The sequence below is a fragment of the Grammomys surdaster genome, unplaced genomic scaffold (assembly GCF_004785775.1).
Source record: "Grammomys surdaster isolate TR1022 unplaced genomic scaffold, NIH_TR_1.0 125672, whole genome shotgun sequence".
Classification (NCBI taxonomy): domain Eukaryota; kingdom Metazoa; phylum Chordata; class Mammalia; order Rodentia; family Muridae; genus Grammomys; species Grammomys surdaster.
Window position 1 is genome coordinate 354,286 of NW_021620509.1, and position 23,362 is coordinate 377,647.

At 47.5% G+C, this 23,362-nt stretch overlaps 2 protein-coding genes across 5 annotated transcripts; one reads left to right on the forward strand and one right to left on the reverse strand.

Annotated features, from left to right (window-relative positions):
* The first annotated feature begins 626 nt into the window (after positions 1-626).
* On the forward strand, positions 627-4,821 carry Ppox (protoporphyrinogen oxidase). Its single transcript, XM_028787725.1, has 13 exons — positions 627-963; positions 1,062-1,156; positions 1,308-1,442; positions 1,570-1,685; positions 1,829-1,961; positions 2,247-2,391; positions 2,492-2,682; positions 3,592-3,652; positions 3,803-3,921; positions 4,000-4,110; positions 4,260-4,409; positions 4,521-4,563; positions 4,637-4,821. Exons 2-13 carry the CDS (start codon positions 1,070-1,072, stop codon positions 4,777-4,779), a joined length of 1,434 nt encoding a protein of 477 aa, XP_028643558.1. The 5' UTR covers positions 627-963; positions 1,062-1,069; the 3' UTR covers positions 4,780-4,821.
* A 93-nt stretch (positions 4,822-4,914) lies between these two features.
* On the reverse strand, positions 4,915-11,411 carry B4galt3 (beta-1,4-galactosyltransferase 3). 4 transcript variants are annotated; one of them, XM_028787787.1, is made up of 8 exons: positions 11,325-11,411; positions 10,361-10,534; positions 9,756-10,050; positions 9,010-9,245; positions 7,745-7,935; positions 7,497-7,619; positions 5,815-5,919; positions 4,915-5,697 (listed from the first exon to the last, which is right to left on the reverse strand). In XM_028787787.1, the coding sequence occupies exons 3-8, from the start codon at positions 10,012-10,014 to the stop codon at positions 5,424-5,426; spliced, it is 1,188 nt and encodes a 395-aa protein (XP_028643620.1). In that variant the 5' UTR covers positions 10,015-10,050; positions 10,361-10,534; positions 11,325-11,411; the 3' UTR covers positions 4,915-5,423. The 4 variants fall into 4 exon arrangements, with proteins under 4 accessions (XP_028643620.1, XP_028643621.1, XP_028643622.1 ...); XM_028787788.1 differs by lacking the exon at positions 11,325-11,411 and adding an exon at positions 10,778-11,298; XM_028787789.1 differs by lacking the exon at positions 11,325-11,411 and adding an exon at positions 10,848-10,933.
* Between the last annotated feature and the right edge of the window lie 11,951 nt (positions 11,412-23,362).

Sequence of the window (23,362 nt, forward strand, 5' to 3'; positions counted from 1 at the left end):
GGAAAAGAACAGGGATTGCGCTGGCCTCAGGCTTGGACCCAAACATTCAGTGATTAGTAGTACTAGGCAAACAAACCTTGAAATCTGTGAAGTTGCGGGAAAGCCTGAAATTAAAGTGCAGGCATTGGCACGCCGGTTTTGCCTGAGTGGGGGCTGTCCCTCGAGGGCAAGGCATCCAAGAACCCCTGTTGACAAACAGTGGTTTCGTTGCCGGGCGGCCCTTGCTCCCGTAGGCCCTGGCTGTTGTTAACATCAAGGAGCTGTTTATGGAGCCTTCTCCCCACGGACTGGCCTCCAAGAGTCTCTCTCTTTCTCCCTAACTAAAGCTCGTGGGGCCCTCCCATCCTCCAGGGTTCTCACCACAGACCTGGGAAGCTTGAGCTGGGGAATGCTACTCCCGAATTCAGCTTTTCGCTGCCCTGTCCCTGGGGAAGGCAGTGCTGGTTACTGCAACTAAGTCCGATTAGGAAATGAACAGGTTAACCTGCTCCACTGAACTGACTCCGAAAGCCGCTGTTGCTCCGCTGGTAGCGTCACTGCCAATATGGTGTTTTCATTGGTGGATGTATCCAGAGCTCACCAATCCAGAACCTGCATTCCAGGACCCACCAATCCAGAAGCAGGAATGTGAAACGCAGCCGCGGCCGCCAGAATGGAGTCGACGGAAAGTCGGAGGGACCCTAAAAGTTAGGGGCGGGGATACCAGACTTGAACCTGTTCACCAGCTGAGGCTGGGAAAACTGAGTGCTGCAGAATTGTGGCCTGCCAAGGCCTTGAGCTGGGGAGATAGGGCGGGTGTGGCCCTTATCTGCACACCGACTGGATGGCCTGGCCCTAGGGCCTCTATATCACTCACTTTCTCGGGTTCCCCCTATCTCGTGGGTAAGTCCTGGCCTCAGAACCAAGACCTCACTCTTCCACCAGCACGAACACGCGCGCCTTGCATTAGTTGCTCTTAAATCGGTAAGTGTCCAGAGGTGGGATACGGGACCAGTGAGGTTTTCTACAGTTGTAAACCAGGGTGCCTCCCGGTCTCCCGGGGTATCTCGACCGTTCCCCAGGCCTTGCGATGGGCCGGACTGTGATGGTGCTTGGCGGAGGTATCAGCGGATTGGCCGCAAGTTATCATCTGATCCGAGGGCCCAGTCCTCCTAAGGTGAGTCTCCGCTAGTACCAGAGAAAGACTCATTTAATACTCTTAACATTTCCAGCAAAAGCTGGATAGGTTTTTGTCCCGTGAAATATGCACTTCCCCCGATCCCCAGTCCCTTTACCCTGAGCTGACAGTGTCTCACTTTTGGCGCTAGGTGATCTTAGTGGAGGGCGGCAAACGTTTGGGAGGCTGGATCCGCTCAGTCCGAGGATCAGATGGTGCGATCTTTGAACTTGGACCGCGAGGAATTAGGCCGGCTGGAGCCCTAGGAGCCCGGACCCTGCTCCTGGTGAGCGTCTTGTGTGTAGGACAGATAGTGGAGGAGACGTCTTGAAAGGAACAGAATTGCAGAAAGGAAAAACGTTGGGTCAGTTTTTCCTTAGTTTCTCCTCTTCCTGAGGGCTTGTGGAGAGCAGGTTTCTGAACTTGGCTTGGAGTCCGAAGTCTTGCCTGTGCGAGGGGATCATCCAGCTGCCCGGAACAGGTTCCTGTATGTAGGCGGTACCCTGCACCCCCTACCCTCTGGCCTCAGGTAATACCTCATCTCACCAGTACATACATTCACCTTCCTGTCGTGCTTCCCAGCCACAGGGGGTCAAATGGATGAGAATAAGCCCCCGGAGCTGGAAAGGTGAATCTGGGAGTTTTCTTTTCACCATGCCTTCCTCCATGCAGGGGGCTACTCCGTCCTTCACCCCCCTTCTCAAAACCTCTGTTTTGGGCTGGGCTGAAGGAGTTGACGAAGCCCAGGGGCAAAGAGCCTGATGAGACAGTGCACAGTTTTGCCCAGCGCCGCCTTGGACCGGAGGTGACATTGCTCAGAGGTGGTCTCAAACCTCTCCCCTTCTGCTGCTGAGTCTCTAACTCACACTTAACCCCGGGGACTCTTGTATCATTTAAGGATGTCCTTTATCTATTGCTGGAATCTCTTATTGTTGGGAGTAAATGGCTTCCTTTCCTTCATCCTTTTGTTACAGTGGGAACATCTCCAACCCAGACTCTATCCTGTCCTTATTCCCTCACAAGTAGGGCCAATGGGACTCAGTCAGGATGGCTTATTCCTTGAGCCCTCAGTCCCAGTCTTACCCTTAAGGTGGCGTCTTTAGCCATGGACAGTCTTTGCCGAGGAGTGTTTGCTGGCAGCAGCCGTGAGCTCAGCATCCGGTCCTGCTTTCCCAGTCTCTTCCAAGCTGAACAAACCCACCGGTCCATATTACTGGGGCTGCTGCTGGGGGCAGGTGAGGTGGAGCATTGGTTCAGAGGGTGAAAATATAAAGCCTGACGACAAACTGAGGTACAAGGGGTACTATTTTAATCTTTTTCCCTCCCTCCTTTTAGGGCAGAGTCCACAGCCGGATTCCTCATTAATTCGTCAAGCCCGGGCTGAGCGATGGAGCCAGTGGTCACTTCGTGGAGGGCTGGAGTTATTGCCCCAGACCCTTCACAATTACCTAACAAGTAAAGGAGTCACTGTCCTCAGCGGTCAGCCAGTCTGTGGGCTCAGCCTCCAGCCAGAAGGGACCTGGAAAGTAAGAGAACCCTCTGGAGTGTAGTGAACCTGTATCAGTGTTACTAGTTTTGTTGTTGTTGTTATATTGAGTATTGCAAAAGTTTCATATGTAAATGTGCATGACTCAGTTTTATACCATAGCAAAATAGGCCCTCTGGGGAGGAATGTCAACTTCTCTGCGCAACATCCATTTCTTTAAATTTGGTTCAAACCTTTAAAACATGATGACACCATTTCCTCATATGGCCTAATATTCTGTTGCCTACGAGTTGCCATTGCTACACACGTATCAGTCAAGATTCATAAAGGCGTCAAAGCCGTGCAGTGTTCCTTGGATATGTCTATCACCTTTTAAAGTCAATGATAACTTTTTGTCCATACATTTCTTCATCTGGGAAGAGAAAAACTGAAGAAAAAAAGCTCAGCACTGAGAGCACGCACTGCCTCTGCAGAAGGCCTGAGCTGCACAGGTGCCCACCCGCACATGCACATATACACAAACTATGTTACTATCTTTGTCAAAGTGGTTAACTAGGTCAGGTTAAACCACTTAGCACTGGACTTGTGTTTTCTTGCCTGAGAGAAGCTATGTGGATACTGGCTACCTCAGGCTGCTAGGCTTTGTCTGTGAACCTTCCTCAGAATGCCCTTAGGTATCCTGTGAATGGAATGCTTTTGAGCGTCTGGGGACAAGGGAAGAACCACCCACCTTCACTGAACTTTCCAGAGCATCTACACTTGCCCACTTTCTGGATTATACAGAGGGTTTCTTGGTTGTTGTTGAGATGATCTTGTCACTCATATTCTTCATCCTGGGTCAGCACCTAGTCTTCCCTGCCTCTAGAGTACCTGGGAAACTGAGACAGCAAATCTCACATTATCCATAAAGTCCGAATAACACCATCTTTCAAATGTTCTTATCACTCAGGTGTCTCTAGGGGACAGCAGTCTGGAGGCTGATCACATTATAAGCGCCATTCCAGCTTCAGGTAATGGAACAGCCCTTCCCTTTTCCTAGCCATCAGGGGGCAATAGTGTGCCTTCATATGCCAGCAGGACCACACCAGGCTCCTGAGCTGGCCATTCCCAAGGAACTCTGGTCAGACAGAGCTAGCCTAGTATGAATGCCTGGTCTTCAGAGCTCAGCAAGCTGCTCCCTGCTGAGGCTGCACCTCTAGCTCGAGTCCTGAGGACCATCAAGGCTGTGTCTGTCGCTGTGGTGAACCTGCAGTACCGAGGAGCTTGTCTGCCTGTCCAGGTATAACAGGAAGAAGAGTGGCGACATGGGCTCAGTGAGAGCCATTCCCTGTGACTCAGAAGACATCTTCCGTTCCAGGGATTTGGACATTTGGTGCCATCGTCAGAAGATCCGACTGTTCTGGGGATTGTGTATGACTCGGTTGCTTTTCCTGAGCAGGATGGGAACCCCCCAGGCCTCAGAGTGACTGTGAGAGGAGGCGTGGCTTAGGGTGGGGTTTCCAGCGGGCTTCTCTGTGTTGCAGCATAGGCAAGAGCAGAGGGTGGGGTTTCCAGAGCGCTTCTCTGTGCTGCAGTATAGGCCAAGAGCAGACTGGTCCGTGCTGTGTCTCCTCGTAGGTGATGTTGGGAGGTTACTGGTTACAGAACCTAGAAGCCAATGGCCATCAGTTGTCTCCAGAGCTGCTCCAACAAGAAGCACAAAAAGCAGCTGCTACACAGTTAGGACTGAAGGAACAACCAAGCCGCTGCTTGGTCCATCTACACAAGGTGAGTTGACATAAATTCTTATTTATTCCCCACTGAAAGCCTTGAAAGACCTTCAAGCCAAGGCCTTGGAAATCACTAATAAACTTTCCCTTGCATCTTCTCTCTCCTTAGAACTGTATCCCTCAATATACACTAGGCCACTGGCAAAAACTAGGTAAGCCGGGAAAGCAGCTGGGCTGAGGGGGTCAGACCTCAGCTATAACATTCCTTTCATCCTTACCTTTCAGACTCAGCTAAGCGATTCCTGACGGCCCAGAGGTTGCCCCTGACTTTGGCTGGAGCCTCCTATGAGGGGGTCGCTGTCAATGACTGTATAGAGAGTGGGCGCCAGGCAGCAGCTGCTGTCCTGGGCACAGAATCTAACAGCTGACCCCACTTTCCTACTCCAAAAAGTAAAAGTTGGTGGAGCTTGGTTGGTCTTACTATTCTGTCACCCTATACACTTGTCACGGTTGGGTGCTGGGGGAGGATTAAGTGGCCTGGGATACAGAAATCACAAGCAAAAGTGAGACAAAGTCCTTTATTAGAAAAGATATCAAAATCCCAGCCCCTGTACCCAGGCCAAGACTAGAGGAGCCATTCCAGCACTTGCAGGAAATGCCCGGCTAGGGGTTTCCTCCACCAGACAGCTTCTCAGTAACCATAAATAGAATAAATATTCACAGAGGTTCCAGGAGAAGCCAGGTCACTCTTGGAAAAGAGTAATGTCCATGGACGAGGAAGGGACTTGGGATCCAGCCCTGCTCCTACCCCAGGGGCAGAGGACTCCCAGGATTTGTCACATAAAATGACATCAAAGATTCACAGTCATAAGCCCTGACAGGTAGCCCCTAGAAAGAGGAACCTCCAGGTCTAGAGGAGCCCAGCTCCAATCTAGAGGTGAGGAGAGGTCCCTGCCCCCCCAGCACAGCACTAGAGTTAATTCCCTCACATTCCTCCCAAAGCTGTGAGCAGAGGGTGTGGGGAACACAACCCCTCCAATTCAGTTTCATGATTACAGTGGGCAAAGAAACGTCAGTGTGAGCCGTGGGGAGCTGTGTGGTTGGCAGTAGGAGGAGGGCCAGGCCTAACTGGGGGCCGGCGTTGCAGCATCTCTTGACGGAAGGCCTGGGAGGAACCTGGTGGGTATCGGGGCCCAGAGGGAGAGCGGGGCCCCCGAGGGTCAGTCCCAATGTCTGCAGTGATGTTGGTATAGAGAGGACCCAGCTCTCGTGCCAGCAGTCGGTACGTCAGTGAGTTCATCCCATCTTGTGTCCAAGAATTCTGGGTACGGACCAGGAGGTCAAATCTGAGGTGAGAAGTTTTAAGGCTTAGATCTAAAAGGGCGAATCTAGAATGTGGGGACATTTAAGAGCGTCTGAAAGAGATCAGAAACCCAAGAACCCAACAGCAATTCCCTTCCTACCTGTGGGGATTTTCCTCATTTCCTTTATCCCCTCTGTGCTTGACCATCTTATAGTGTCCCACAGAGGTGGGTGGCCGAGAGATCTTCATCCCAGCCAGGCGCACCCTGTTAGAAAAGCGAGAGAGTCTTGGAGGAGCTTGGGTGGAAAACTGCTGGTGTTGGGTGAATGAGAAAAGCAGACTCACTAAGGAAGGGATGGCCTGGCTTGGGGCATAGAGCATGATGGCATAGGCTGTCACACAGAAACTGGTGGTCTGGGCCAGGACACACAGAGTGTGATGGCCGGGACACGGACACAGAGAGTGGTGGCATAGGCTGGCATGTAGAGAACTATGGCATAGGCACACAAGGAGCGGTGGCCTGGGCCAGAACACAGAGAGCAATGGTGCAGGCTGCCACACAAGGAACGACCTTACCTGTCTGGCAAGGAAGAATGAATAAATAAATAAATAAATAAATAAATAAATGCTGCCAAGCATGACAAGGCGGGACAAAAGCAAACAGAAAGAAGGTAAGGTTGGCTGTATCAAAGTCTGCAGGGCCTGGTGCCAGGTGCCCTGGGGCCTTACAACAACTGGCAAAGGTAGATATGTAATTCTTGCATCTGCTTTCTAAATGGCTCCTAGAAGCTGCCTATGGAGAAGAGAGGGAGGCCCTTTTGTCTAAAGTACAGAAATGTCAGACCCAAACTCAGCCACCTTGGTCTCTTACCCACTGGGCATTAAAAGTGGAGTTTACATATGCTAAACACACTTGACCACCAAGCTGCCCCCCTAGACCAGCAATTCTTATTAAGAAATAGTGTCTGAACTACCCAACTGCCACGTCAGAAAGAGCAGAACAGAAGCAGGTAGATGATCAGGACCTTAAAACAAGCCTGGATTCTGAAACACAGAAGCAAGAGGTAAGGGTGGTTTGACAAAGAGATGAAAAAAATCTAGGATTTTTGGAGTGTGAAACACACACTTGGAGATGAGAATTCGCATAAAAGATGTCATTTCATGGGACACACGGGTAGGAAGCAAGGGATTCAGCATCAAGCTCAGATGCACTACACATGAAAACAGTCACTGGAGGCTAAAGGTAAGAAATGTTTCCCATGCCAAGAAATGAGTTGGCATTATGCAAATCAGCCCCTAAAAACAAAACAAAAAGATGGGTTGGGCAGTGGTGGTGCAAGCCTTTAATCCCAGTACTCTGGAGGCAGAGGCAGGTGGATTCTGTGAGTTCATGGCCAGCCTGGTCTACATAATGAGTTTCAGGATAACCAGGGCTACACAGAAACCTTGTCTCATAAAATAAAAATAAAAAACAAACAAACAAACAAACAAAAAAAACCCCAACCCACAACCAAAACCAAACAAGGGTGATTTGGGGCCATATGGAGCAAAACCCTTCTCCCCCACTCTCACAGAAGTAGTTTCTATGGAAACCTAGCAAAACAAAGAAATAACTTGTCTTTTAGGCCCCTTCCTGAGATCTAGAATTCCATATTTCATATTTCCAATTAATCTTCCCCCCTTTCCCAAGAATATCATCAACCAGATCTACCTAGAGAACTGCAATCTGCCAGAACGGGCGGCAGTGGGCAGAGCCTGGGCTCAGTGCAGAACCAGGAGGTCAGGATTTGTGTTGAAAACTGTGGTCAGGGTTTGAGAAGGAGATGTGGCAAGAAGTCTGACCTGGTAGCAATGTCGTCATCCTCGCCACCCCAGCCCCAGTATTCGTTGGGGAAGCCATTCATCTTCAGGTACTGGTCAGGAGTTAGCGCTGAAACTCCACCAAAGTACTGGGGGTACGGGAGGCTAAGGACAAAGAGATCCGTGTGGTTCACAAGTTTGAACAGTCGTCCCTACCCACAATCCCCTTTGCTCGCTTCATACTACAAAGTTGGCTTCCCTATTTTCTAATGCTCTTCCATGCTCTCTACCTGTATCCAAACTTGTTCATGGCAACAGCAACGTGGCGGGGTCCCCGGGGGTCGCACACATACAGGTTATGGTCATTTTCTGGAAGGAGGTCCACGTCGTGTAAGAACAAGCAGTCCCATTCTTCATCGCGAAGGGCTTCCCTCACCCCTACGTTCAGCAGCTTTGCCCTGTTAAACGTTCCATTTCCAGCCTAAAAGATAACGGAGGGGGGAGCGGGCTGTGCACAGGGAAAGCAGGCTGCATGAGTGCCAAAGTGAAAAGAGCATCTGAGTGGGATATGGAGCCCAGGGAAGGAAGACCAAGATCAGCCGCTGAGCATGGTGGGACCTGACTAATTCTAGCACTCAGGAGGCTGAGACAGGAAGATTCTGAGTAGACTAAAAACAAAACAAGGGCTGGAGATGGGGCTCATTTGGTAGTGTTTTCTAGCATTCCTTAAGCCATCAGCAGCATGTAGAACCAAGTATGGTGGCATGTACCTGTCACCCCGCAGTGCGGCAGAACAGACAGGAGGAGCAGAAGTTAAAGGCCATCCTTATCTACATGAGACCCAATTTCAGAAAACAAAACAAACCCCAACCCACTTTTTTGATTTAGTTATTCACATTAATTAAAACTTTTCTTACATATCAGTATGTGCCTGACATTTCTTTTTGTGATTGCTAACAATCATATGCGATAATTGTTCATTGGCTTCTGCTTTTGTCTCATGTCAAAGGGACAGCTTCCTCAAAGATAATTTATGTCAGGAACTTGGGGGCTGCAGAGATGGCTCAGCAGTTAAAAACAGCTGTTGTTCTTGTAGAGGTCAGGACCCGGGTTCAATTCCCAGCACCCATGCAGTTTCCGTGGTTCACAACCATCAGAAACTCCAGTTCCAGGAACTGATGTCTTTCTCTGACCTCTTCGAGCACCAAATATGCATGTCATGCGCATACAGATATGCAAGCAAAACGCACACACACAAAATAAACCTAATAATCTTTTTTAATTATTAAAGAACAAGTATTTTAGCTCATCCTTGACCAATTCCAAATTTGCATAAGCCACTCAACACAGAAAAAAAAAATCATAGAAAAATATAGGAAAGTAGGAATACCCTAACAGAATAAGCATGGGTCTATCAACGTAAGACGAGAAAGGCGGGGTGCTTCTCCAGTATCTATTGTCCACCGCCTTACAGTTACCTCACAGACCCATCAGATGAAAGACGAGGCCTTTGGGGGTCCTTTAACATTGAGGAATGAGGTGGGGAAGGGGATACCTGGTGGATGACGTAGATACCGTAGGCCAGCTGCTGGCGCTGCAGGAAAGGGTGCAGGTGATAGAGCAGCAGGCGAAGGTGGTGCTCCCGGGCACGGTGGGGCACAATTATGGCTGTTCGGGAGCGAGGCTCACATCCTGCAGGACGGTACCGGCCCCCTGATTCCACCCGGGGATTCCGCTCCACAATCTCTGCTAGTGATGGCACCGGGCTAAAGGACACTGATACAGGACCCACTGTTGGTAGGAAAAGGCAAGTTCAGAAATCTGAGGCACATGGACAAAATGGGTATCAGAATCTGAGAACAGCTTTGGAGAAAACAGTCTGATTCTGAGCTCAGTTCCCCAATGGCTCACTCAAAAAATCGAACAAGCCTTGGATTTCCCTTCACAAAGACTGTTCCTGGAAGCCTAAACCTTGCAGGCAGGCTCTACCTTGGACTAACTACATTCTTATTTTAGGGAATCTATATAACTTTCTCTTGTCCCACACTGAAGCTATAGGAGAAGACCAAAAAGAACTACCTAATTAAGCCAAGACTCATCTACAAGGGAAATAATTCCCACCCTAGGGCATGAAGAGCCCATAAAATGGGCAGGCTGTGGGAAGCTTGTGAGCCAAGAGCCCACTTCTAAATTCACAACACTGGCCCATCTTAGAGTCCATTAGTCTCTCAATTCATGCCAGCCCAAGACTTCTACCCCCAAACCTTTTTCTCTTCTTCACCTTCTTTCCTTTGTACTCACCTAAGAAAGGCGATCTTTCTGGACAGTAGGGCAGGGCCTGAGCTGGAGGAGCCCCTGCAGGTCCAGGGGCTCCAGGCAGGTGACTGAGGTTACTATAGACATCATGGGGATGAGAATAGTCGAAGGTTGGGCCCGGATCTCGACCGAATAGGGCACTAAGACTTCGGAAGCCCCCTAGTGACAGATACATCATAACTGCCAGTTGGGAGCCCACAAGCAGGGCCAATGTGCAGGGCCTCTCCAGCAGCCTCCGCAACATCCTGACTTGAGAGCTAGGTAAGGAGTGAAGGGATTTCTGGAAGCAAAAAGGAAGGGAGCAAGCCAGAAGAGACACCATGAGGTAGAGATGAAAGCGAGGCCAGGGAAAGAAAGAAAAAACAGGCAGAGAACAAAGTCACAGAAAGGAACACTGGTGTGATCAATCAAAAATAAATAACAATAAAAAAGAAGCTAACCAGCTACCAGCAAGTTTCATCCACTTCCCCCAAACCACTCCCACCAGCTACTCTGTCTCCACCCTCAAGAAAGCTTCCAAGTTCATTCCATTCAAGTTCCAAGTCCATTTCAGAAGTTCAGGCTTTACAAGAGAAAAAACAGACACGCACCTGTGTTCAAGCTGTCTTTTTCCGGATCATGGGGGCTCCAGGAGGTGCCCGGGGAGCAGAGATATGAGGCATTATCTCAAATTGGAACTGTCACAGAGGACAGAAAAAAAAAAGCATTCCAACAGCCAATCTGGGACCAGCGGGAACCAGAAATGATCAAGGATGACCAGTCACCTGTACAACAGAGTTCGGAAAGAAACAACTGTGCCATCATGGGCAGTGAGGGAAAGTGATTGGAAAAAGAAAAGATCCTAGGTTCTCAGGTTACCCTGCAGTGGAGTAGTGTCAGGTCTGTAACTAACCCTCTATACTCCAACAAAACGAGCTTGTTTGGGAGTGAGGACAGGGAAATGAATGAAGGCAAAACAAACAAACAAACAAAAACCCTCAACTATTAGAGAGGCAAGACATACATACGTAAAGGGACCTTGGAGTGGCCAGAAAACACAGCAAATTAGGGAACAGGTTATTTCTGTTCTGTAAGTACCAGGGAGCGCCTCCGTAGGTGCAAGGTGCCTGGTCACCTGGGAGCAGCAGGCAACAGCTGTGGAGCGCGGCACGGAGAAAGGTGGGGGTGACGTCCTCTACCCTTTCCACCTTTCTCCAGCACTAATGGGGGGTGGGGAGGAGCGTCCCAGGAGAAGGAACCAGAGAGGAAGGGCTGGGGCAGGGTCAGCCCGCCCACCATTCCTGGGCCGGCTCACCTGGAAGGGCGTGGTCGGTCAGAGCTTTGCGCGCGGAGGGAAGGGGATTAGAACCCCGCTCTCCTCGAACACGCCCATCCCACCCCAGTCTCTCGCGCTTGCCCCTACAGTGCAATGTGTAGGCAACCGGCCCGCGTCCACATTTCCACTCGAGACGCTATCCGTGGTTAATCTGATTTTTTAGCCTTGACTCAGAACTTCTCCCTCCGACCTCCCAAATGTTTCTCCGAGGACTCTCCACGGTCCTAAGCCCACCATACCTGGTCTGCTTCCCGTCGTCACCGCCACCCGGACAACCGGGCAGGTATCGCTGCCGCCATCTTGGAAGCGGGCGCCGGGGCGGGCCCTGACGTCACGGGGCGGAGCCTCGGGCGGAGTCAGGCGCAGAGCCCCTCCCCCAAAACCTGCCAGTCCTTAGTTGGAGGTGCACGTGGGTCATGTGAGGCAGTCTCAGATCCCGGTGCTTCCTCTCGACTTTACAGTCTTCTAACCGGGTTCCATAGCTCACCTCAGTTTTAAAAACATAGCAGCTCAAAGCCCTTGTTTTTCAGTAAAGCTGTGAGACACTTTCAAATGTTTCGGACTACCTCACCCAGGGGTCCGCTGAGCCCTTACCCCAGTGTGTTAATGGCGTCCCCTGTAGCCTAGTGATACTTAGAAGTTGTTCTTCCCTAAGGCTACTGTAACATGCATTTTGTGTCCCCCATGGTATCTCACAGGCCTTGAATTGGAAGTTAGCTAACAGCCAAACATATAACGTGGAGGAAAAGGCAGCATCGGCTCTGATGTAAATATGTCTTCCTAGATATTAGACTAAAATGGACGCTACAATGCTGTACTTAATCCGGTGGCTTCCTCCAGCTTCTAGCTTACTGTTTCTTAGAAACAAATATTTATTGCTGAGGAAACAATAAGACCAATTACTTGTGATGTCTGCCTCAGAGCACCATCTCCTGCGGGGGAGGGGGTGCGGAGGGGCTACATACAAACAATACACCGGTGTTCATGATGACCCAGAAAGTACACCTCATTCATATATGTTGCGATCCTGGCAGGCTTTCCAGAAATAGTCATGTCTAATGGGAAACCTGAAAGATTTTTCTGCAGCATATCCTACTTTAAAAAATTATTCTCATGAAAGTTATTTTACAACTCAGTATAGGTAGGTGACCTGCACTCAAATTCTGTCCTGTCTAGTAAATATCATTTGGAGAGGAAAAAGAAGTTTGTCTTAATTTCCTCCTTTAGTTTTATGTTTCTCATCTGTAACTATATATTCTGTATAGCCAGTTCCTTCAGGAGTTAAACACTATAAACATATGTTCCTTTTTTATATGTCTAAAAATGATTCTTCTTTACCAAACGTTAGACACACTGTGCTGAGCCCTCTTTTTAACTAGATCTTATCTTTGGCCCTATCTTGGACCTGCCTTAACAGCTTTTGCCAGAAAGAATCCTACCAAGCCAGATAAGCGAGCGTTGTACCACCAACCCCTTGATATTTGATCACCACCATCTGCCTGCAGTAAGAATCCTGTCAAGTCAGTTTACCAGGCATTCCCCTGTAAAAGTATCTTTTATTCTCTGCTCTGATTGTTGTCTCCGATGCTTACTGCCTCTGCCTGCTAACCTAGGCCTAGCCCTAGAAGCTTCCAGTGTCTGTACTATCTAATCTAGGCCTAAAATGTTTTCAGCCTCTGAGACTTACTGCAGAATAAATAAGCTCACCCCTTCCTAGTTCTTTCTAAACTCTGTTGGCTGGTGTAACTCTGTTCTGGCTCAAACTCTTCTCCAAGCTGACTGATTTAAATTGGCTTCTCTTCTAGACCTCTGACTGAATAGCTCTGCTTGGCCTCATACTAACTTTGGCAATATGTTTTAATCTTCTGGCTCCTTCTCATTTTCTGACTCATTCTCTCTTGTGTCTAGCCTGTTCCTCTCTCTGCAGCCTGTCTCTGTACAACTGTCCCAGTAAAACTGCCTCCTTCCTCTCTCTGCACTGCCCCTCAAATAGCTTCCCTTTCTTCTCTCTTCTTGTGACAGTTGGGCATATCCTGTTTTGTCAGATCTTTCTCTAATTTGTCACTTTGTCTGCCACTCAGACATTGCTTTCAATCATGGATACTTCCCTCTACAAACTAACTTTACTGTCGTTGTTTGGGATTAGAGGTGTGTACTAAGGACTTGTCTGTTTCCAGCCGGAGGGAGTAAAGGTGTATGATAAGGGTGAGCCACACCACAAACCGGAACAGATTTTTCCAATAAACAACACAATTTCAACACAGTGTGATCAAATATCCTGCAACATCCCTCTAGTCCTTGATGTCTTTCTAGGCCAAGTACAGGCTTACTTGACCCATTGTCAAATTCCATTCTTAGCTTCCAGGCTATTCTGCTGGCCTGCCCTCAGGGAACTAGCAATTGCTAAGGTCATCAGTCATCGCCTGCTGCAGCACCCAACTGTTCTCTCTTTCCCGTTTCTCCACCCGCATGTTCCCAGGTCCCCACTCCTCTCCCCTCCCCCCAGCGAACCCCCTTTATACCAGATCTGTTGCATGGCATAATTTCTCAGAGCACATTTTGACATGGGTCTATACCACCTTGCGCCACTATATTTTGTAAATACCCATAACGCTGGCTTTCCTGCTTCTCTCCTCTTCATTTCTCCTATAATCTTGACTGAAGTCTCCCTTACTGTTTTAAGTGTCAGGACATAACAAGCATGAATGCTGAGATTTGAGACTAGAGCATGAAGCAGGTAGTAAACAGTGCAAGCACGGGAACGGAGATGACACAACAGGTAAAGGCAGTTGCTGCCAACTCCGAAGACCTGAAGTTGATCCCTGCAAACTACCTAATGGAAGAGAACTGGCTCCCACAGGATATCCTCTGACATCTACACATTTGCATCATGACACATGTGCCCACATGTATACATAATAAATTATAAATAAATAAATAAATAAATAAATAAATTAAATGTTAAAAGACAAAAATCAAATTGAAAGAAAAGCGCTTTAAAAGGGTGTGGAACTGAAAGTGTAGGTCAATGGTGGGTCATTGTTTTTGGTTGGTTGGTTGGTTTTTGAGACAGGGTTTTTCTCTGTATAACCCTGGCTGTCCTGGAACTTGCTCAGTAGACCAGACAAACCTCAAACTTTGAGATCTGCTTGTCTCTGCCTACCTCCAGAGTGCTAGGATTACAGGCATGTACCACCATACCCTTCTTCACCAAAATTCTTAATGCCCTGTGTTTATCTCAAGAGAAAGAAAAAGGAATGAAATTGCTCTGATCACAACTTTTCTCTGGTGGAGATGTAGAGGATTATTAAAGTGGTCAGTATTGGAGCTGGGATAGTATGTCAGTGGTTTTTGGTTTAGCCTTGGCAAAAAGTCAAAAGTCAGGAGGTAAGAGGACTATGTTACCAGTTATAGAAACCAACGGTGTGCTAGAAGTTATGCAAATTAATCTATTATTAGCTCTAGAGTGAAGGCTTGATGGTCTCGAGCACGTGTTGCTCTTGCAGAAGACCCAGGCTTGATGCCCAGAAACTTCACACAGCAGTTCACAATCATCTGTAATGCTAGTACCAGAGAGCCAGAGCCCCTCTTCTGGCTCCCAAGAACACTAGACACACACATGGTGCACATATATACATGCAAGCAAAACACTTATACACATAAATAAATATTTTTGTTAAAATAATTTAAGGTGACTGGGTGTTGCTGTGTAGGTCTTTTATTCCAGAGCTCAGGGGGCAGAGGCAGGTAGAACTAGGTGAGACCAGTCTGGTTTTCATAGTAAGTGCCAGACCAGCCAAAGCTAGTACATGGTGTAAAGTTCAAAATGAGATAATATTGGGTCTGAATACAATGCCAGCTTTGAAAACCGATGACTTTGTGGCTAACCATTTGCACTCTGGCTTTCATCTGTAAAACAAATCCCATCCTAAGACTTGTGGTAATCATTGAGAACTAACAAAAGGGCTGGTAGGCAGCGTGTTTTCTATTCTAAACATTAATAGTGAACATGAAATAGGAACTGAGTAGACGCTCTAATTTTTAGCTTAGGGCTTAGGTTTTTTGGGGTGGTACAATCACAGGACAGCTTTGTGGAGTTGATTCTCTTCCACCTTTACATGGGTTCTGGGATTACCTGAGGTTGTTCGGTTTACATCATTGGTAGCAAGTGCCTTTAACCTACTGAGCCATTTCACTGGCCTCACCCTGATTCTTCTGGCGGGAGGCAGGGATGGTTGTCAGTTTGTTTGATTTGTTTTTTTTTTTTTTTTTGAAGGAGCTCACTTTAGCAGAAGAGTCAGACTTATACAGATTATTAGTATGTGTTTTTTTTTTTTCCTTCAGGGAATCCACTCCTGAGACTACTCTACTGGTGCTTTTGTTTCCTTCATTTTGTTCTGAGACAGGGTTTCATGTAGTCTAGGCTAGCTTAGAATTCCTGGTCCCCTTACCTCTCACTTTCAGGGCTGATATTACAGACCTGTGACAGCAGACCTAGCTGCTTTGTTTTTCTATTTCTGGTATGGTTTTGTTTCATCTCTTTGAAACAGGTGGTGCCATCTGGCCTGGTATTCTGCCTCAGCCTCTTGATTTCTGGGGATTATAGGCATGAGCCACTACATCTGGCAGATTGGGTTCTATTCTTGCAAAACTGACTTTCATGTTCTATTATTGTCATTATTTGCTTGTTTTAGGTGTGTATGATGGCACAGGTGTGTGCATGTATGTAGATGTAGTAAGAATTTTGGTTTCTCACACAGAAATATTATGGGAATGCCGGGCGGTGGTGGCGCACGCCTTTAATCCCAGCACTTGAGAGGCAGAGACAGGCGGATTTCTGAGTTCGAGGCCAGCCTGGTCTACAGAGTGGGTTCCAGGACAGCCAGAACTACACAGAGAAACCCTATCTCGAAAAAAAAACAAACAAACAAGCAAACAAATAAAAGAAATATTACGGGAATATGTTTTCAGTTTTAATCCCAGGTGTGAGGACATGGAATGACTTCACAGTAGGTAACTGATTTGCCTTGAGCTCTAGCAGGGACTTGATGTTGCCAGCTGCTGTTGGTTTCTGAGAGTGTGTGACATTTGGAATTCTGGAGACTTTTCAGAGGATATATAAATGCTAGAACCCTGATAGAAAGAGCTGGTTCCTGTTAGTTGTGATTTATTAAGTAGTCCACGCACAAAGAAGAAACAACAAGAAGAAATTAGATATCTCAATGGCAAAGATCAAACCTGCCCGAAGGACTCCACACCCGTAATCAGCAGGAAGTAGTGTAACAATATCACCACCCCCTTTCCTACCCTTGACTTTATTTGGGAATTTCTTTCTCTCTGTCTCCCCTCTATCCTTCTTTCTCTTCTATCTAGTGTTAGGGAGTTGAAAGGGGAGAAGAGGGGTGGAAAAAGGTGGAAGAAAAAACAAAAAGAACCCACAAAGTAGTCAAAAGTCTAGCTACATGTAGAGGCTTTGTTGGGCTGTGGCATGTGGGTGCAGGCCTGGGGTCTGTGGGTTGAGTTGTGTGTCACATGACTATCGCCCCAAGGTGCTGGGGCCGAGGCTCAGGGAGGCAGAGACTCAGGAATTTGAATTGTGTTCACTCCACGATGTGTTGGGTGGACATATGGCTATGAGAAGCTGCAGGGCTCCGTTCCATGGGTGGAGGGAACACAGTCTGAGGGCCCGTGGGGGCTGGAGCTCTTGGGTTGGAGGTCCCCAGGTCAAGGTGGCCAGGAACCAACTGGTTCTCAGCCCTTGGGCTCTCAGGCACTTCTCAAAAAAACAAAACAAAACAAAAACAAAAAAACAAAAACAAAAAGAGGGGGGGTAGTCCTTGGTCTTAAAATGTTTATTTTCATGGCAGAAAATGGATGAAGCTATACCCCCGTATTCTCAGGGTGGGTCTGAGGTTAAATACCTTTTGCAAGGAGGAGGGTCTGGGAAGGAATGCTTAATTGGCTACTCCCTCTGGCCTTTAGGTATCTTGTGAATATGGAGATGTCTTGAGGCTCTGTAGCCTGTGTCACCCCCTCTACCTATGCTACCTGACCTATGGCCACAAACCTCTCTGTGGGGGGCTGTAGCTATGTGAAAGGACCCAGGGACCCAGGAACAAGCCCAAACTCCTACCGTCCCTGAGGGTCTCCAGGGTTCAAGGCCTGCTCGATCAGGTACCCAACTGCTTCTCACAGCCCCACAGCTATTTAAGTGACAATTTTGGAATTTTGGTTTCTTTAAAAAAGCATAGAAATATTATAAGAATATGTTTTTGTTTCAGTCCCAGGTGTGGGAACATGGGGCTGCTTTGCCTAATGCTCTATCACAGGTATGATTTTGTTAGCTGCAGATGGTTTCTGCGATTGTGTGACATTTGGAATTCTGGAGACTTTTCAGAGGGTGTATAAATGCTCGGGCCCAGAGAGGCAAGGTGGGTGGCTGGTGGACGTGGTTTGTTAAGTACTCATGTGCAAAGAAGGGAGAAGAAGGAGAAGGAAGATGAAGAGGAAGAGGAGGGGGAGGAAGAGTGGGGAGAGGAGGGAAGAAATCATATACCCTGGTGGTGAAGATCAAACTTACCCCAATGAACTCGACACTCCTAATCAGGAAGAAGTAGTCTAATGATGACATCACCCCCTTTCTGACCCCTGACTTTATTCAGGGAGCTCTTTCCTTTCCTCCGTATCCTTTTTTCTTTCCTATCTAGTGTTAGGGGGTTGAAAGGGAATAAAAAGGGTGGGGAAGGGTGGAAGAAAGAAGAACCCACAAAGTAGCTACAGGTTGTAAGTCAACTTTGGGCATTGTCCCTTAGGAGCTGTTTACTGTTTACATTGTTTTTTTCTTTTTTTAAAAAAATTAGATTTATTTTGCATGTGTGAATGTTTTGTCTTCATGTATGTATGCCACATGCATGTCTTGTACCCACAGCCATGAACCACTATGTGGTACTGGGAATCAAACCTCAGTCTTCTGCAAAAACAACTGACCATCTCTCCAGCCCTCATTACTGTATTTTTATGTGTGTGAATGTTCACTTGCCTGCATGCCTGTCTGCATGTATGTGTACCAAGTGGTGCCCTAGTGCCTGGAGAAACTAGAGAGGGCATCAGGTCACTGGAACTGGAGTTACAAATGCTTGTGAGCGGTAGTGTGGGGGCTGGGAACCTAACCTTGTCTTCAAGAGCAGCTAGCACTTTTAATCATTGAGCATCTGCTTTTTTCTTTTCTCTCTTTCTTTCTTTCTTTCTTTCTTTCTTTCTTTCTTTCTTTCTTTTCTTCCTTCCTTCCTTCCTGCCCTTTTTTTTTTTTTTTTTTGGTTTTTCAAGACAGGGTTTCTCTGTGTATCCCTGACTGTTCTGGAACTCACTCTGTAGACCAGGCTGGCCTCGAACTTAGAAATCCACCTGCCTCTTCCTCCCAAGTGCTGGGATTAAAGGTGTGCGCTACCACTGCCCAGCTCAGCTTTTTTTCTTCCCTGTGTCTGTCTGTCTGTCTGTCTCTCTCTCTCTCTCTCTCTCTTTCTCTCTCTCTCTTCTAGATCAGATCTTTCACTGAAACCTGGGATTTGCTGTGTAAGCTAAGCTAACTGGCTAGCTACTCTCAGATCTACCTGCCCCATCCCCAAGTATATCCTGTGGATTGTAGAGATGGCTCAGTGGTTAAGAGCTTTGGCTGCTCTTCCAGGGAACCTGAGTTCAATTCCCAGCAACCACATGGTGGCTCACATCATTTATACTGGGATCTGACGCCCTCTTCTGGCACACAGGTGTACATGCAGATAGAGCACATAAAATAAGATCCTAAAAACCAAGTACGTCGTAGAATGCGCCTCACCAAGGGACGGTCTCCTTAGGCCCTTCTTTTCCACTTTCTAAGGCAGGGTCTTCTTCTTCTTTCCTGGAACTCATTGTGTAACCAGGATGGCCTTGAGCTCAGAGATCCACCTGCTTCTGTTGCCTTTTATTGCTAGCATAAAACGTATGCACCGCCACACCTGGCTTGAGTCAGAGTCTTCTTACGTAGCCAGGGTTGGGCTTGAATTCCTGGCAGGCCTCCACTGACTTCCTGAGTGGTAGGATTACAGTAATATACCATCACACCCAGCAGGATTTTCCCTTATTCTTGAGATTCATTTCCACTACTTTCTCCTCTCTTTCTCCTCTTCTCTTCCACTTCTTCTCCTGGCCATATTTGTATGAAGAGAATGTGCCTAATATCATGTCTCTACCAAGATATCTCTCTCTGTCTCTCTCTGTCTCTCTCTCTCTGTCTCTCTCTCTCTGTCTCTCTCTCTCTGTGTGTGTGTGTGTAAAATATATGTCACTGTTTGTAAAAGCTTATATGGCCTTTTGTTAAAGACTATAATGGATGCTTCAATATACTTCAACTCCTCCTCTCCTTCCCAGGGCTAATTAAGAGCTCGGAGCCTGTCCCCATATAAGGTCCTGTCTGGGGATGTTGTTGAACATTGTTGCTTCCCCACCTCCTCTGACTCTTCTGAGCATATTTAGAGCTGGTGGTTTCCTCCAGCTGTCAGCTGGTTGCTCTTGCTGCCAAAGATTTTGGCTTCTTCCCCTACTACCCTCCCCCAGCAACAGTCAATGGGGAAAGCATTCAATTGGCTCAGAAACATCATCCTCATAGCCAATAAAATGTTAATCCATGCCCTCACCCCCCTCCCAGACAAGCTCTGACCAATGAGATACTGCTTTTATTATTGTCAAGCTGGTATGTCAGAGAGAGAGAGAGAGAGAGAGAGAGAGAGAGATTGATTGATTGTATGGGAAGGACAGAAGTGGAACTAGAGCTCCCTGGCTCTCCACCGCCACCACCAAAATAGTGATTGGACAAAAGCCCAGATTTCCTCTGCTCTAACCACAGAAGTGAGCGTGTCAGAGGCAGGCAGCAGGGCTGGGAGGACTTGACCCACATCCTACAGTCTCCTTCCCGGCTCAGCTGAACCCTCACGCATAGCATTGCCATCTGATGAAATGAGACAATCTGAATTCAGACTTCTTCAGGGAACATGGCCCTTCAATCACTGCCTCTTCTTTGTCAAGACTCTCCCTGTCCCTCCTTCCATCTTTACAGACACCAAGCCGTTGTGGCGCCCTCCTCTCCCTTCCTGTCTGCCCTCTTCCTGCTCTTGCTTCTATACCACATCATAGCTCAAAACTACAGAGGCAGCACTTAGATGAACTGAAGATTGAGCTCCTCCTGGTCCATATACAGAGAGCTATCTTCCCTCGTCTCCACTTCTAGCAAAAGCTTGCTGGACTCTTGACTTCAGGATAGCTATTATGTGAAGCTTATATCCTGACTCTGGAGGGCAGAACATGGAAGTTCATTCCTGAAAAAGGTCAGGTGTTGACCGGCATTGAGAACTGGGATACCCATCTTTTTGAAGAGCTAACTGTCTCTGACCCTTTTTCACCACACAAACCCACCCACTTCACCAATCAACTATCAATCAATCACAGAAGTAGCCTTTAAACTCAATACTTTTAAATTTTATTTATTTATTTACACTTTGTGGATATCAGTGTTTTGTCTGCATGTATGTCTGTGTACCACTTGCATGCCTAGCGCCCACAGAGAACAGAAGAGAGCACTGGCTTCCCTGGAACTGGAGTTGAGGATGGCTGTGAGCTGCTGAGACTCAAACTCAGCTTCTCCGGAAGAGCAGCCAGCACTCTTAATGACTCAGCTGTCTCTCTAGCCTCCATACATTTTTAGAGAGAAAAAAATTCTCTACCTCCTCTTCCTCCTCTTTTGAGACAAGGCTTCACTAGCAAGACTTGCCTATGCTATGACATAGCATCAAAGGCTGGTCTTGAAATACTGACCTACCTGTTTCTACCTCCCAAGGAGAAAATGTCTTTGTGCCAGTAAGAACCCTACCTGGTGAACAAAGTGGTTTTTCTTTAAAGTAACATGTGACAATGACTTACAAAGTAAATTGCCAAGAACCCTAAAGAAATGTGAGAAGGGTTACCATAATGACCTACTCTCCAAAGCCCAAACAACGTTCCTCCTTCCCAAGCCCTTGTGCTCAGGGCTCTGCAAAGTCCATTTTGCCTTTATCTTACAGCTCCGTACTGTCCCCATGGATTCTCTTTGTAAGCATGCGCTGCACAACCTCTTCCCCAGGACGCAGCATGAGTTCTTTAAGGACGTGGCCATATAATCATTTGTGTTTTAACTTCACTTCAACAAAGCTCTGCTTGTACCATGAGTTCATAGTATTATGTTCCATAAACATACTGTTGGTCCAATCTTACCACCTAGATGAAGCAACTAAAGATGCCACTGTCCTGTTCCTGCCTCCCCCTGCCTGGTTGGTAGAAGCACCACGAGACCCACCAGAGAGCAAGTATGGGACTGGAAGCAATGCTTGCTAAAGAGAGGAGCGTAGCCAGCCCTTCCTCAGGGCTACAGAGGGAGAGCAGGCACTGTGCTCGACAGTGTAAAGCACAGAGTACTCTGTAATGCTCTGCCTTATGTAGAACTTGACCAGCAAAGCCTGGTCCCAGTGAATACAGCACAAACAGCCTGGACCTCTGTGCCTGCCTCTCACCCTCACGCCCCTGCACTGCATCTCAGGTCATATCAAGCAGTTCCCATTGAAGGTGTCATGGCAGAGGAAGATGCCTTTAGTTTCTCTGCAGTCCACCCTCACCTCAGGGTCTTGCTTGCCTACAGCTCCTTCCCACCTCCACAGGCAGTTTCCCTCCACAAGCCTAGCAGTTCTGCATTTGCCACTTAACATCCGAGACTCTCCACTGACACGTGCAAGGCTGACTAGATTATTCCTCTAGGAAGGGAGCTCCATTTCAGCCAGCGATGCTCCTTGCATTCCACCACCACTGGACATGTCTCCACTCTTGTCAGATCTTTTTTTTTCTTCTCCTTTGCTTTATTGCTTGTTGCCTACTAGACCACATCCTGTTCCTCTCATTGAATTCCATCCTAATCTTGTGTCTTCCAAGATGTTGGCTGGGCTTATGTTGATTGATTTTGGAGTCACTGTCCCAGCCAGTCACTACAAAGGTCACCTCTCATGTCACAACAGCCTTTACTGTTTGAAAAATCCTTGAGCACAGAGCAGTCCTGTAGAGCAGTTATTACTGGTCCATTCCACAGACTTGTAACCCAACGTTATGGATCAGTACTTGCCCAACACCACCTAGTAATAAGATGCTGAATCCTAGCTCAAGGTCAGATCCACCAGCTCCTGGAATGCCAGGATGCTACTACATCATCCCTTCTCCGTCCCTTCTGCCATTCTTACAACTAAGCACCTGTTTGTGTCGAGGGAGTTGTTGGGTTTTGTTCTTGTACTTTCATGTTCTTGTTGACTATCCTTGCCAAGTGTTTATTATGTCTACAGCAGGTGCTTATGTGCTTAAAGAAGTAATGGACAGGATTGCCATCTGACAGTCTGAACTCTTTCCAAATCCTAAACACGGTACTGCCAATCAAAGGATCTGGGCCTGGGACTAAAGATAGGCACAAGTGAGGTGAATCCTTGTGGACTTCCCAGTGCCTTGCAGAGCCTCTACAGAGAGTGACTGTGGAAGGACACGGGCTACAACAACAGCAGCTGCCATTTCTTGAGCACCTACTGAATGGGAGGCATGATGCTAGTTCTTTATTTACATTATTTAATCCTTACAACAAATTTCTAAGGGAGGTATTATTATTGGCACATGAGAAAACTAATGCTCAAAGATGCAGGGCCAAAGTATAACCCACATTTGTCTGACTCCAAAAAACAGCATATAAATAGCAAACTTCAATTTAAAAATATGATAATCCCTTACTCCCTGAAGGCAATCCTACCTTGCACTTTCCTTTTCCCAGAAAAAAAGAAAAAAAAATCAGGGAGAGGAAAGCAGGGCAGGTTGTACCTCATACATAAACATTCACACACACACACACACACACACACCACTTATATTTGTCACCAACACCCTGGATTTCATAGCTAGGATGGGGGATAATGAGTGAGTTTCCCCAGGCTCCTAGCCCCCTTCCCTGGTGCTAAGTAAATATGAATAAATACCAAATAAATACACCGAGGGCCAGGACCCACCCTGTCTTCCCGCTCCCTCCTGTGACCTGCAGGCTAGAGACGGCAGTTTAGTAGATAGGGTACTGTCACCTAGCCCCTTTCCATTCACCAACACATCACTGCCTCCCAGGGCAGGAAGCCAGGGCAGGGCCAGCCTGCGCATTGGGGCAGAGAGGCAGGCAGGTCTCACCCTCTACACCTCC

What these genes read in the sequence shown, in the direction of transcription:
- Ppox (XM_028787725.1), top strand. Translation starts at nt 1,070, where the DNA reads ATGGGCCGGACTGTGATGGTGCTTGGCGGAGGTATCAGCGGATTGGCC. An exon ending in GAGCCCGGACCCTGCTCCTG is followed by an intron (nt 1,443 to 1,569) that starts GTGAGCGTCTTG and finishes TGTGGAGAGCAG; the next exon opens with GTTTCTGAACTTGGCTTGGA. An exon ending in AGCGCCGCCTTGGACCGGAG is followed by an intron (nt 1,962 to 2,246) that starts GTGACATTGCTC and finishes CTTACCCTTAAG; the next exon opens with GTGGCGTCTTTAGCCATGGA.
- B4galt3 (XM_028787786.1), bottom strand. Translation starts at nt 10,092, where the DNA reads ATGGTGTCTCTTCTGGCTTGCTCCCTTCCTTTTTGCTTCCAGAAATCC. An exon ending in AGAAAGATCGCCTTTCTTAG is followed by an intron (nt 9,246 to 9,755) that starts GTGAGTACAAAG and finishes TCCTACCAACAG; the next exon opens with TGGGTCCTGTATCAGTGTCC. An exon ending in ATGAACAAGTTTGGATACAG is followed by an intron (nt 7,620 to 7,744) that starts GTAGAGAGCATG and finishes CTTTGTCCTTAG; the next exon opens with CCTCCCGTACCCCCAGTACT.